This window comes from Stegastes partitus, unplaced genomic scaffold (assembly GCF_000690725.1).
Source record: "Stegastes partitus isolate 25-593 unplaced genomic scaffold, Stegastes_partitus-1.0.2 Scaffold304, whole genome shotgun sequence".
Lineage (NCBI taxonomy): Eukaryota > Metazoa > Chordata > Actinopteri > Pomacentridae > Stegastes > Stegastes partitus.
Window position 1 is genome coordinate 453152 of NW_007578035.1, and position 14260 is coordinate 467411.

At 42.7% G+C, this 14260-nt stretch overlaps 1 protein-coding gene across 1 annotated transcript in view; it reads left to right on the plus strand.

Annotated features, from left to right (window-relative positions):
- LOC103358336 (zeta-sarcoglycan) overlaps positions 1-14260 on the plus strand; it is a 169547-nt gene that overhangs the window by 77728 nt on the left and 77559 nt on the right. Inside the window, exon 3 of the mRNA XM_008283262.1 lies at positions 7648-7735. Within this exon, the coding sequence (XP_008281484.1) occupies positions 7648-7735 (88 nt within the window). The remainder of the gene's footprint in view (positions 1-7647; positions 7736-14260) is intronic.

Sequence of the window (14260 nt, forward strand, 5' to 3'; positions counted from 1 at the left end):
CGTCTATTTGCCGTGTCTCATTTCTTTAAACATCTGCCATTATTTAACTGACTTATGTGTTACAGCTGGTCCAAAACAGAATGATAAATATGTTAGCTGATTTTGCCTTAATAGAGACTTATCACACCTTGCATTTTAGGACAATCCTTAAACCAGCAGCCAAAACCCTGCCGAGAGGAGAACGCCACAGTTGTTAAAATTTCTGGCAGTTAAAGAATATGTTGTTGTCGGAAATGTCGGCATAAATAAAAGCAAAAGTGTCATCCTATCTATCACAGATACATTTCCTCAGAGCTCAGATGAGTTGTGAGATGGTTTATTATGCATCTGATGCAAAGGTTTAAGAGAATTGTTCCGCAGCGCAACTCTAACCCCGTCCGTCTGCTCGATATCTTCTGATTTGTTGCCCCGCATCACGACGCAATCTTTAATCTTACAGTGATACAGAGACCAGTTTATTCACCGCTAAAAGAAGCAAAAGCATGTTCATAGATGGACAAGAGTTTCATAGCAGATTCATTACAAAACTTTCAGATTTTGATTCATGTTCATGTTCAGGAATCACTTGAGACATCAGTTCTGTGCTATATTTGACCTGATTGCTGATGGTGCATGATTAAAATTGCTATCTCCTTCCTTGAAAATACATATATTCATCATTTCCATCCAGCAGCATTGTGATTAGTGTTTGTTTCTGACATGGAGGTCTGAAATATTTGCAGAAATCCCCACAGTGACCCGACCTTCAGTCTTATGTTGACTATTTGCAAATTTTGCACTACGCAGGCACGCGGCGGTCTGACATGGCTTGATTGGCTCAGGCTCGTACCAGCTGTCACCTTGAGATTTAAGTGGATTAAGTTGATCGTAAGACTTGTAAGGGACGCTGACGACATGTTAAATAGACGACAAGGCCCCCCCCCCCGAATGCTCATTTAGAGCCTTGCTTGAACATATTACATCCAAATACCCAGAGAGTACACTTAGTCGGCAACACTGGTTTATTTTCTGTTGTTATATGGCTGTGGGGACTGAAAACAACAAATTAGCACACCAACAAACACATCACTTATTTAGTAGTCCTTGCTAATTAGCTGAATTAAAGCCGAAAGAGGAATGGAAGAACCCCACAGGCACTTTATCACACACTGTTTGATTGGTATTCTGTCTCAGCTTTAACTATACACTATGAACTTGACTTTACCGATAAACTGAAACAACTTTCCCTCTCTGTCTTAACTCCTTCACTACTTAACTCGTTTAACTTGTCACAGTGGCAAAGTCTACTCTTATATTTTAATCTTCTTCTTTTTTCTTCTTAGCCCCACATTCCCAAGCTGCTGACTTTGTTTTTTTTTGGGGGGGTGGGAAATCTAAAGATAAAGACAGAGGAGCCAGCATGCAGGTAGACTGGCAGGAGAGGTGGTGGCTTTTTGGATAGTCAGAGAGACAGGAGGAAAATAAGTAAGACCAGGGACAGGAGAGCTGAAAGCTTTTTATTAGATTGACAGCTAAAAGTATCTCTTGTTAAGCACATGTCCATAGACGGTCAGTTTGTGAGACGGGCAATCGGAGAGATATAGTCAGGACGGATGAAAGCCGTTATTATTCTGATGTCAAAGATGAATCAGCCAAATGTATCTGGTATGAGGCTCGAGCACATGGCTGTTGAGACAGTATGAAGTCAGACAGCTGGTGAGACTGATTTTAAGAGACAGCCAGGAGAGCTGAAAGCTGCTATTAGAGTGGTAACTAAATAAAAATAACCAATCCCATCACTTATGGACCTGAAGTCCAGACCGGAGCAGTCAAGCAGGCGGTCAGCTGGTGACACACCCAGGAGAGCTGGGAGCTGTTTTTAGGACCCATCTGTAGCGGAGGGCTGTGATGATGAGCCACCAGTCCGCAGCTTATTATTACCTGACTAATTGCATTGGCTACCTCAGGCTGGCAGCGTCACGCCTGTATTCATAATCAAAGCAAAATTAAACTATTAACTGAATTAATGGTGCAGTGGTGTGTGTTGCGTCGGGTCACTGGGGAGCGCATGGTGCCTTTATTTGTTGTTGGGTGTGTGTTTTGTACGATGAGGGGGAGATTTAGGATTTATGATGGTAAACACAAAAGCCGGAGGGACAGTCACTGACGGACAGCACAGATCATATATCGGATTTGTGTGCTTTTAACATTTCTACGATTATATATTGGTGCTCACTGTATGCAGTTTATATGGATATAAAATCAAATCAAAAAATTAAATCAAATCAGGTTTATTGTCGTTTTGCTGTACATACACAGTAGCACAGGCAAGATGAGAGAGAGCGTTTCTTCAGGATTATTCAATCAGCAAGCTTTGCAGAATGCACGTCTGGGATAAAACATTTGTGGTCGCTGCCTCCTGAAGGGGGCGCTGCGTCCATGCACGCCGCCATCACGTTGAACATGGCGAACCTCTTCAGGTCCTGGTAGGTCTTCAGGGACAAAAAAGACACACATGATACTGTGACGACGGTGAAGCTGCAGATGTTGCCCAGAGCTAGCTGTCTGTCTGTCTGTCTGTCTGTCTGCTTGGAATAATGTCGTCCCCTCCAGCTGTATGTCCGTCTGGGATGTTGTCATGGAGCCATGTTTCAGTTAAAGCAACACGCACCAGTCTTTCAACTCTCTCAGCAAACGTAGCTCAACCAGCTTGCTGTTGAGGGGGGCGGATATTGGCGAGTTGGTCCTGCTGGTCTGGAGGGGTTAGCCTTTAGCCTTTAGTATGGATCCCGGCTGTCTTCCTCCTCCTTTGTTTACATTCGTACCGTTTGCGCTTCCTTCTCTCTCGGGTAACTGCCCTAGTCTCCAATCGGACTCCGTGTTGGTGCAGCATGTCCAAATCACAACCAAGTGCCACAATTCCAGCGCCGTTCACTGTCCTGACGCTCAACAAAGTCTCACGGCTGCAAGTTTTGCGTCTGGGATAGACAAGACACTCAAAACGTTCACTTTTGTTGTCTCCTGAAGGGGCCGCTGCGTCTAAGCGCGCCACCATCACAAAAAGTATTTAACTCTGAGATAAATGCCTTCTTATGCATTTTGTTTGCATCTGGGTAAAAAGGATGGTCCAACCTGAAGTTTCCTACATTAAAACTGGGGAACTGCATCCAGCAATTTCTGTAACTTTTAAAACCGACAAGCCGACGGGTACACCTATTTCCCTTCAGTTTTGAATTGCTATTGCATTAGTCGACTTTAATTGTGTTAAATTTTACAATGCATTGGGTTTTAAATGTGTCTACTCTGATTTTTAGTGTCTTGACTTGTGTTACTGTGGTGTGTAGGCTGGTTGATGTGATGCAAAAGTGTGTTTTAGGTGAAAGCGGTCTTTTATTATTACATTGTTCATTCAGTGTACTGTGTGAATGGGGTTCACACAAAATAACTGATACCAACTATTAGCCATCATGGAGACCAATAACCAATATTTGTGCCAGTGTGCGCTGCATATTTTTCACATTTTATTGTTGATTACAATGCTATTACTGTATGCAGTCCTGAATTATTCCAAAAGAAAGCTGAGGGAGGCGGCTATGTGCTGGCCATGCGGTGGGGCAGTTAACGAGATGTGCTTTTGCATAATTGACCGGTTTGTCTTCAGTGTTTTGCTTTTAAAGTTACTGTTGGAAAGCACAGCTCAACTTTGTTCTCAAGTTTTTTTTTTCATTTTGCTTTGTTATTCTCTCTCTCTCTCTCTCTCTCTCTTTTGAGTGTGATATGGGTCCATTTTTCTTTTTTAGAGTCTTTGAGGTACCATCAGGTGGTGGCAGTTATTTCTGCCCTCTGACTTTAAGGGGCAGTAATGAGTCTCATTCCAGCTTGCAACACGAGAAAGAAGTGAAGAAAAAGATGCTACCCTGAAAAAAAATTACTTTGGCACGGGACACAAAGTGATTGCTGCCTCGCCACTAACGTTACAGATAAATATCACGCATAAACAAACTTAATGAACATTAAATTAGCCATTTTAAATGCATCAAAGTGCTTTATGCTGAACATTTGTTTATCTTTTTTTTCTGCTAATCTGCCTACGCTAAACCCAAACATAACAAATTTAGATATTGTCAGTGGAATTAATGTTTAAACTATTGTTTTGTAGTGTTATCACTGGAACAGATAATGACTTTTATGGCAACTTCAGCATTTACATTCTGCCTTATTTTAACAAAAACTGTCTCTCATCGAGCTGATGATTTTGTGTGTGTGTGTGTTCTTTTTCCTTTGCGTCTCTTCTGCAAATATGGAGCATAGTGTTGATTGACTGTTTACTCATGCAGTATAATCAATCTCATAATGCTGTGGGCTGGACACTGAGCCAGACAACAAGCAGCGAGCATTCAGAGCGAGACAGCTGCATCAGCTTTCAGATTAGACAAACTATAGACTGCTGTAACAACAAAAAAAAAGCCTGATATGATGGGTCAGGTCGAGTGTGATGTGTGCATGTTCATCATTTCCACGACCACACAGTGGTCAGGATCAGCGTGTGGTAGCTCAGATTGTTTCCACAAGGAATTTGAGCTTTGATCCTTGAAAGTGGGCATGTTCTTTGGAGGTGTGTGTCACTACAGTTCCTCTGTGACCTTTAACCCTTTATGGGGCAAGTAAACCATATTGGGTAACTTCCTTGGGTGTTCCATATGTCCACCCGGTGCTTCTCCTTGAGGTTGAGGAACCACTTTGATTTAATTTTTATATTAGTGCCAATATCACTTCCTTATGAAAACTGTCACTAAACAAATGTTCAAACGCTTTGTTTATGGTTTGCATTGAACTCCACTTTGATTTATTTTTTGAGATTAGTGCCACTAATACCTCTACTCCAAGAATAATGTAGTTAGTAAATGAACTTGCCAAGCACTTTATAAATACTTCCTAAATGGGTTTTTTTTGCATATTGTTACTTTTTCTTTTATTTATTACAAATTCCATCCATCCATTATCTATACACCGCTTAATCCTCACTAGGGTCGTGGGGGGCTGGAGTCTATCCCAGCCGACTTAGGGTGAAGGCAGGGGACACCCTGGACAGGTCCTGGACAGTCCATCGCAGGGCCACACTTAGAGACAGACAACCAAGCACACTCACATTCACACCTACAGACAATTTAGAATCACCAATTAACCTCAACATGTTTTTGGACTGTGTGGGAGGAAGCCGGAGAACCCGGAGAGAACCCACGCTGCATGGGGAGAACATGCAAACTCCACGCAGAAAGATTCCGGTGCCCCCACCGGGACACGAACCGGCGACCTTCTTGCTGCGAGGCAGCAGTGCTACCAACTGCGCCACCTTGCAGCCCCTACAAATTCCTTCTTTTTTTTTTTTAAAAACTGTAGACTGGCAAGTTACCATATATGGTGAGTTTATTAATCTTGATTTGCAACATTTTTTTTTAAAACTCACCAAAGTAAAAAAAAAATATCTTAAAATATCCTTCAATAACACCTTCGGGTTGAAATTTTCATTTTCCAAATATTTCAAGGAGTGCCCTATAAAGGGAGGGGGAGCTCAACCGTTACAATGTGTATTTCTATACAGCACCTTTGGGTTTTTAATTATATGAGTGTATATGACCCGTTCTCTTGACTGTGTGTGATGAAGTCCTGAAGTAATTACATCTAGAACAGGTGCTATAGGTGGCGTATATGTCATCAAAGACCCCCCCACATTACTTTCTGCAATCATGGGGAAGATTGCACGTTCTGCAGGATAGATTTCATCGGCTTATCGTGTGTAAACATGCGTGAATACAATATGTTCCTTAAATGAAAATTGGTTCCCCATTTGAAAAGGAGCCACTGATTTGAATATGTTGATTAGCGCTGATTGCCTTTAGGTAGAGCTGACAATTTCTTCATCAAGAGGGACAAGCCATTATTGTTAGCTTCTCCTACATTTCACACAGGTGCCGCCAGTCAGATTGTTTGGCTTCAATCAACTGTTGTATAAATAAACATTTGCAGCTGTTTAATATGCAACAATTATTTAGAGCCCTTATTTCCATGCATTTGCATATAAGTGCTTAATCAAATAAGACTTTCCATCTCTGGTGGTGTTTCTAAATGACAGAGGCCTGCACTCAGTGAATGGGATCAAGGCTGTTCATGCACACTGCCCATTGAGCTGGAATGATTCAAAGCACATTACATCTGTCATACTTTGCGGAGCGCCCATCGCTCTAAACAGAGTGGAAAGATAATACAGTGAAGCCTATCACACGCCCCGTTGAAAATAATTAATCCAGGATACATGTGTTAGGAAACAGACAAGAGAGGTATTGCACAATAAACGGAGTGGAGCGCTCATTTGTTGTTTGGCAAATTTGTTACCTGACTCTGTGAGAGTGGGTGGTGTGTGTGCGTCTGCGTGTGCGCGATCTCTCGGATGTTAGCGTGTGTAGTTCACATCCGTGTTTGCGTGCCCACATATAGTCACACACAAGTCCTGTTTGTCACAGCTTGTCTTGTGTGTATGTCGTTTTTTTTGTGTGTGTGTCCACAACTTGCATTTGTCCCTCACGCCTGTGTGGTGTTTGGTGCTTGTGACTCCCGGGAGTCCACCGGATGCTCCAAAATAGAGCACAGACAGGTGTGACATATTAGAAATTTGGTTTCGACTTGCATAAACAGACCACTAAACAATGAATATCCATCCATAACAAATAGCACAACGCAGAGAGAGAGAGAGAGAGGGGGGTGAGTGAGGGAGATTGAGAGCGAAGAGGATGGAACAGGGGGGGAAAAAAAGGATTTTTCCATTTCAACGGATCAACGACTTTCCAATTTTAACACAATTCTCATTTGGAATTCAGACCAGAATGCAGCAAGATATTAATTTGGGGAAATCAACAGAGAAATTGGGTCACCTGTGAGCTATTCATTTCATGCAGCCAAAACAAATAAGCAATTTAAAAGGGAGAGGGAGAGAGAGGGCGAGAAGAGGAAGAGAATAAAAAAAGAAAATGATGTAAGTGCAGAGATATAATGAAAGAGGGGAGGAGAAGAGAAGGAAAAGTTGGTTCAGTGTATAAGTAGGAAGATTTGTCCGACTGATGTAGAGGCTGATGGAGATAGGGGAAGGGGAAGGTTGTTCTGAGAGAGATTGAGTTTGGAGCCTAATAAAAATTGGCAGACAGTGAGTTTGCATTCACTGCAACGCATAAACACAGAATGTAAAGTAACGGCGGCAGCATGTGGCTCAATCAGACTTTAAAGAGGAGAGCAGAGGTCAGGGTCACGGGTCCATTTAGCTCATTTAGGCTGAGAGTAATTGCCTTTTTTTGCGGACATACTCGCACAGACGAGCAGTTCCAAGCAAGCCGACGCGCTCGCACATACGGTGGAGTTTTGAATAGATTATGCGAAGCAGATGCAGCCTGGCAGATGTGAGGGAGTCAAGTGCGACAACTAATACGAGTTCAAATGCTGTTGGTTATGCAGGTTAATGCGGTATCGACTGGTGTCCGGAGAAGTGAGGGTGGAGTTCACAGGAGAGAAAGTGAAAGCAAAGAACATCTGGAAAACGATTTGGATTTTGTTTGTGAGCGTGCAAAAGAAAATTTGGTGTTTCATTAATCATCTTTCTCCCTCTTCTCCCCTCTGCAGGACAGTCCATTGATCCTCCAGTCGGACAGAAATGTGACCGTCAATGCTAGGAACGATCAGGGACAACTGACCGGTCAGCTAACCGTCGGTAAGACGCACACACCGCGCAAAGACGAGCCCGCACATCGGCAGGAAGCGCTTCCTTTTCGAAACAACCATTTCTCTAAGACAGTTACATATATTGCTTTGTTTGTGCTTGAATTCCTAAATGCATTTCACCTCTTTCTGTTTACCAAACTAAATGCTATCTGTTTCCATTAGTGCATCTCACTGAGGCTGACAGCCGTGTTGTTTTCTTGACTAAATCATTTTTCCCGGCTCTTATTGGATTAGTGAGGGCCCAGTGTCCTCGAGAAGACGGCATCCGAAGGACATGCGATGTATATGACTTTCCATATTTTAGAGGGCTCGGTAGACGTTTAAATGAAAAGCGGTTTGAACAAAGAAGATGTTGCGTGCCTAGTAAAAAAAAAAAAAAAATTACAGTAAACAACATGACTTTATGAGTTTTCTACAATTTGCGGCTGAGCAATGCAGGGAGATCACAGTCAGCGTGATGTGCTGAAGTGTTCAGGATAAGCGTTTAGCAGCAGTGTTCTCAACAAGTTTCAAAGTTTTGAATAAGTAAGGTGGCAAGAGTCAAAAGAGTGGGAAGAAGAAAATTACAAAAGAAAATACAAATCTGAAGGGAAATTATGCGTCAAAATGAGTGTCAAAGTTTCAGTAATCGAAAGCATTTGGCCTCTGGTTATAGAGCTGATTACCAAACAACAGAAACAAGAGTTTCATTCGTTGTGGTGCTGATGAGGAACATCAAAATAGTGAATGAAGCTCAGTCCTGGGAATTTCAGTTTGAGCGGCGTTAGTTTGAAATGGGTTCTTTAGTCGACCATTTGGGTCTACGATTTAATGCACTTTACTGGAGATGGAAACACCTTTTCTGAACAAGTTCTGATGTAGCAAACATTTAAGTCACATGACTGATCTGCTTCTGTTGTGGTAGACAGCATGAAGCATGTCCAATACTAGCAAAGACATACTGCAGAGGCTGATTGTTGGAGTGGCTGCAGGTGATTGGAGGTAAAGGTGATGATGGAAATAGCACAGAGGCCTAATTCAGGTCCTAATTTCACTTGTGTCTTCTTTGCAAAACTGCTAAAGCTCTGTCAGGTTGCACTGGAGTCATTAGTGAACAGCCCATTTAAATTCCAGCCACAAATTCACAATTGGATTAAGGTCTGAATTATCCATTTCAAAACATTCATCTTTTTTGTCATTGAACCATTTCGATGAAGTTTTAACTAAATGCTTTAAGTCATCGTCTCACTGGGAAACAACATCCATCCATCCATTATCTATACACCGCTTAATCCTCACTAGGATCGCGGGGGGGCTGGAGTCTATCCCAGCTGACTCAGGGCGAAGGCAGGAGACACCTGGACAGGTCACCAGTCTATCACAGGGCTACACTGAGAGACAGACAACCAAGCACACTCACATTCACACCTACGGACAATTTAGAATCACCAATTAACCTCAACATGTTGTTGGACTGTGTGGGAGGAAGCCAGAGAACCCAGAGAGAACCCACGCTGCACGGGGAGAACATGCAAACTCCATGCAGAAAGATTCCGGTGCCCCGACCGGGACACGAACCGGCAAACTTCTTGCTGCGAGGCAACATTGCTACCAACTGTGCCACCCTGCAGCCCCGGAAAACAACATCTACTCCTAAATGACAAACTACATCAGGTTGTCCTCCAGGATTTTGCTATATTTTTACCCTCCACCCAAACAAGCCTTCCAGGGCCTGCTGCCAAAACTCCACATCATGATGCTGCCACCACCGTGCTTCATGGTGGGGATAGAGTGTCTGCAGTGTTTGGTGTCCATCAAACATAGCGTCTAGCCTGGTGGCCAAAAGGCTCCGTTATGAGTTTCATCACACCAAAGCACCCTCTTCCAGTCGACTTCAGAGTCTCTCACATGCCTTCTAGTGAACTTTAGTCAAGCTTTAACATGAATTCTTTTTCAACTGTGGCTTTCTCTTTGCCACTCCCCCATAAAGCTTTGAATGGTGAAGACCCCCAGGCAAGTATGCGTCTCTCCCATCTCAGCTGCTGAAACTTGTGACTCCTGCAGAGGAGTCATATGTGTTGGCAGCCCTTCCTCACTCGTCTCTTTCTTGCACAGTCACTCAGTTTTTAAAGGATGGCCCGCTCAAGGCAAATTTCGGCATTTCCCATATTCCCCCTCATTTCTTCATGATGATTTAACTGTATTCCAAGGGTTGTTCAGTTCCTCAGAATTCTTCCTGTATCTGTCTGCCGACTTCTACTTTGCGGTGTCCATTTTACTGAATTGCTTCGAGTATTTATTTGTCTTCATGGTTTAGCTGTAGCCAGGATTACTGATGTACCAGTGACTGGACCTCCCAGATAAAGGTATCTTTATACAATCACAAAAACTGTGACTGATTGCACTAACTGGCTGCAGTTGTGTGGAATTGGTTGAGTAACTTTAATGAGGGTGAATACTTGTTTTACAATTTCAGTTTTTAATTAACAGACATGACTTTGTAGACCTCTGTTTTCATTTGACAAGAAAGAGGTTTTATTTTTCTAAATTCTTGTCAAAAAAAAAGCCAAATTACATTGAACACAATTCAGTGTTATGAAGCAAAAAAGAGGGAAACCTCCCATGGGGTGAGTACTTTTTCATAACCGCTGTGCTTGAAGCAGAGAGGTGGTGTTATTACTTTGTGGTGTTAGTTACAAAGAGAAAGAGCTCGTGACAGAAGCAGCTAGATTATGGTCAAAGCTTGTTGGAAAAAAAATCTTACATTGCATTCACATGTTGTTGGGAGGGCTACAAGGTGATGCAGTTGGTAGCACTGTTACCTCGCAGCAAGAAGGTCGCCGGTTTGCGTCCCAGTGGTGGCACCGGAATCCCTCTGGAGTTTGCATGTTCTCCCCGTGCAGTGTGGGTTCTCTCCGGGTTCTCCGGCTTCCTCCCACACAGTCCAAAAACATGTTGAGGTTAATTGGTGATTCTAAATTGTCCGTAGGTGTGAATGTGAGTGTGCTTGGTTGTCTGTCTCTAAGTGTAGCCCTGTGATTGACTGGTGACCTGTCCAGGGTGTCCCCTGCCTTCACCCTGAGTCAGCGGGGATAGACTCCAGCCCCCCGCGACCCTAGTGAGGATTAAGCGGTGTATAGATAATGGATGGATGGATGTTGTTGGGAATTTTTATCATTTATTTTTTCATCTCATGTTTCCAAAAATCCTGTTGTCATCAGTCGTCACTGGAACAAAGAGAGAAGATGAAGCCTTCTTAGATCTTACACGAAGGACAGGCGACAGTTTCTTCCAGTAACCTCAGAAAATGAGCAGAAAATGACATGCATTAACTTTATGAAACCAATAGCAGAAATTACAGAGAAGAAGAGCGCCCTAACAACATCTTTATGAAAAAGCTAGTAAAATATTCACAACTTCAAATAAAGGATGTCTGCAAATGTGGCATTCGCTACTGATTTAGTCTGACTTACTCGATGTAGATTGCACGTTTAGGCCATGCATCTCAAGCAGCCTTCCTGTTCCCCTCTGCTGTATATGTGTTACAAAATAAGAAACAAATAAAACAAGCTCCCATTTAGCAACCTACCTCACTGAAAACATTGTACCAGAGGTTTGCATGCAATAAAACAGCTCTGCTCACATGGTAATTATCCATCTTAAGCAACAATGATTATCAGTTGTCTTATCACACTAACCTTTACAGATATTGATGTTACATTTTCTCCTCAGAAAGACCAGGCTCTCTGGTACCGAGCACCAATAATAAAAGAAATAAAAATAACTCCGCAATTTTATGTTGCTTTCACTTTTTTAATGGAAAAATCCAACATGTTTGAAATCCCTGCTGCTTAGCTACTGTTTTATCTCGCAGTGCTTTTGTCACATAACTGCCCAGTGCTTTCATTATGTCAGTAGGCATTTGCAGTTTTCCATTATGTTTTGTGTCATGGTCATTTTAATGTTTGGCCTGTAGTGAATTCAGAGTGACTTTACCCTTCCTCTACCCTCTAAAATAAGTAGAGAAGTAACCCTCTTCTTTTCTTTTCTTTTGTCTGTAATCAGATCTGTTTTGTTTGGATGGAACTGCAGATGAGATCTTATTGCTTATTGATGCTGTCAGAAACACTTTCAGATTTAGCATATGAGTGGAGCAGCCAGAAAATGCTGGGAGTGTGTGAATGACTAATGAAACATGTGGTTGCATTTGGAAATGAATCACGACTTCTCTCTCACTTTGTGTTGTGTATGGGTTTTTTTTTTTTTTCCTACGTCTTGCTAAAAACATTTGCAAAATTAGGATTAATCGAGTGCTTCACACCTGACAAGTTGAATACTAAAGGGACAGTAATTCATGTCATGAAAGTTAAAGGAATTAGCAAAAAAGTATTTAAAAAAACAAATCATTTATCATCATGGAAGGATGAATTGGACTATCCCTGATGTATTTGTCGTGACATAAACTCGGAGCATGGACAACACACTCGGGTTGCCATTTATAGATTAGAATGTTAAATGAACAAACTACTTTTGCTTAGTTTTGTCCCCACTTGAAGCACATTTACCTAGACATAACTGTGAGTTGTTTGGTGGTGACGTCAGGATGCAGGGAAAAAAAAATCGTTGCCTGGTAGCATTTACAACCTGACAGGTGACATGAATGGTATTTTCAGGTAGAAGGCTCCTATCCAAAGTCTTCCATTTGATGTGAATGCAGCATATAGATATTCATCTCCTGTAGGCTGGCCGGGCACTTCTAGTGTCTTTATACACACACACACTTTCCCTTTCTGACACTTTGAAGGTTTGAAATCCCTGACAGCTCACCTCCTGCTGTTAAAACTCCCTAAAGCTGCTTTCCTCACCAAGAAAAGCACTTTAATGCGTATGTGTGTCTGAATGAGTGTGCGTCTGCGTGCCTATCTTGCAGTCAGCAGAATCAGACTGTTTTAAGACTAGACAGCCTCCAGCCAACCCAGTCAGGCTGCTACAGGATGGCATAAAGAAGACTGCGCGACCTGGCTTGTTGGGTCTGACGTACGCTTGCTTTTGGACAGAGTCGTACACCGGCAGCTGCACACCTTTGAACTTATACTTGCACAGAAACACAAATTACACCCAAGCTTTGACTCCCTTGCTCACATTTTCGTCCAGCTAAAGGGAGCAGCCACATCGTAGATTCTTTAGATGTCCATCGATAGCCCACTTGCATGAAACGGCGCAGAATGAATCCTCTCGAAGAAGTTCTTCCGTTGGTTTCCTCCTGCTGCTGCCTCCTGTTGCCTGTGTGCTGATTCTTTACTTTACTCAGAAACACACACACACTTTCTCTCTTCACTACCCTCACGGGAACGCTCACAAAATCCTCAAAATAAGGCGGTTATTCCTCCTTGCAAGACACTCGCCACATCGGAAGCAGAAAAGTTCCACCTCAGTGAACTCCTTATTAGTATTCATCACCGGAGCCCCACCAGAGGAGCAGTTCGCTTTAGCTTATACAAGAGGTACAGGACCATCACGGCCAGCGGTATGGAAAAGGTGAAATGCCAACAAACCTTTGGACGAGCGCATCGATGCAGAATACTGGTGCACCGACAGCTCGTTGCATATTGGATGGTAAAACGGGCGCTAATTTGAGCTGCGCAAGAGAAGACGAGGCAGAAAAAGACTCCGGCGCTGTGGTAAATTCAGCGATTCTGCATAATGAAAAGTGCTCAGATACTTAAGTATTTTATAAGGTCAGTGTGATTATTGATCAGCATCACTTATTATGTTCGAGTCACTAAAACACCACCAGCTCTTTCTCACTCTCCACTGCAACTATAACTTATTTAGCGAGTTTTGACACTTTTTTTTTCTCCATCAATCGAAAATGAGACATACTGTGGAGAACACCTCCGTCTACCTTTCCCTCGCGTCCTCCTGAGAGCTCATCGTTGGACAGAAAAGGTTCGAGTACATGACTTGGCCTTGGGCTTCTCACCCCGGTTTTTATTGCTCTCTTTCTCCCACCCCCCCTTCTCTCTTCCTCTGTGTTGCTGTCAGCTCGTTAATGTGAGTGAGAACCTGTCATCTTTGTCTTCTGAATGGCCCACCATAAAGATGATGAGTGAACTTGGAGTTTTGAAGCCATAGCCTTTCACCCGCCTAGGTGATGATGTCCCGGCATTAGAGGCAGCGCGGCGGTGTCTAGACGACATCTGCTGCATGAAAACAACGACGTGCGGCGTGATTCATTGGGCAAACTTGAAAGAGTGTAAAGTGCTTAAGTAACAGGGTATAAAAAAAAAGGCAAGTCAGACAGCTTGTACTTTTATAGATGTTTATTACTAAAGCAAACCTTTTAATTAGGTCATAACACACAAAAAAAAGATTGCATAATCCCAACTAATTTTTGGATTTGGGGACTTCCTCTGTGTTCCAGGTGATCTGTTGATAAGACTTTAAATCTAAGCACAAGGAATACCACAAAGCATCATATCGACTGGCCAGCTCACTTATTGTCCACTTTTTATTTCCCATTTCCAATCTCTTT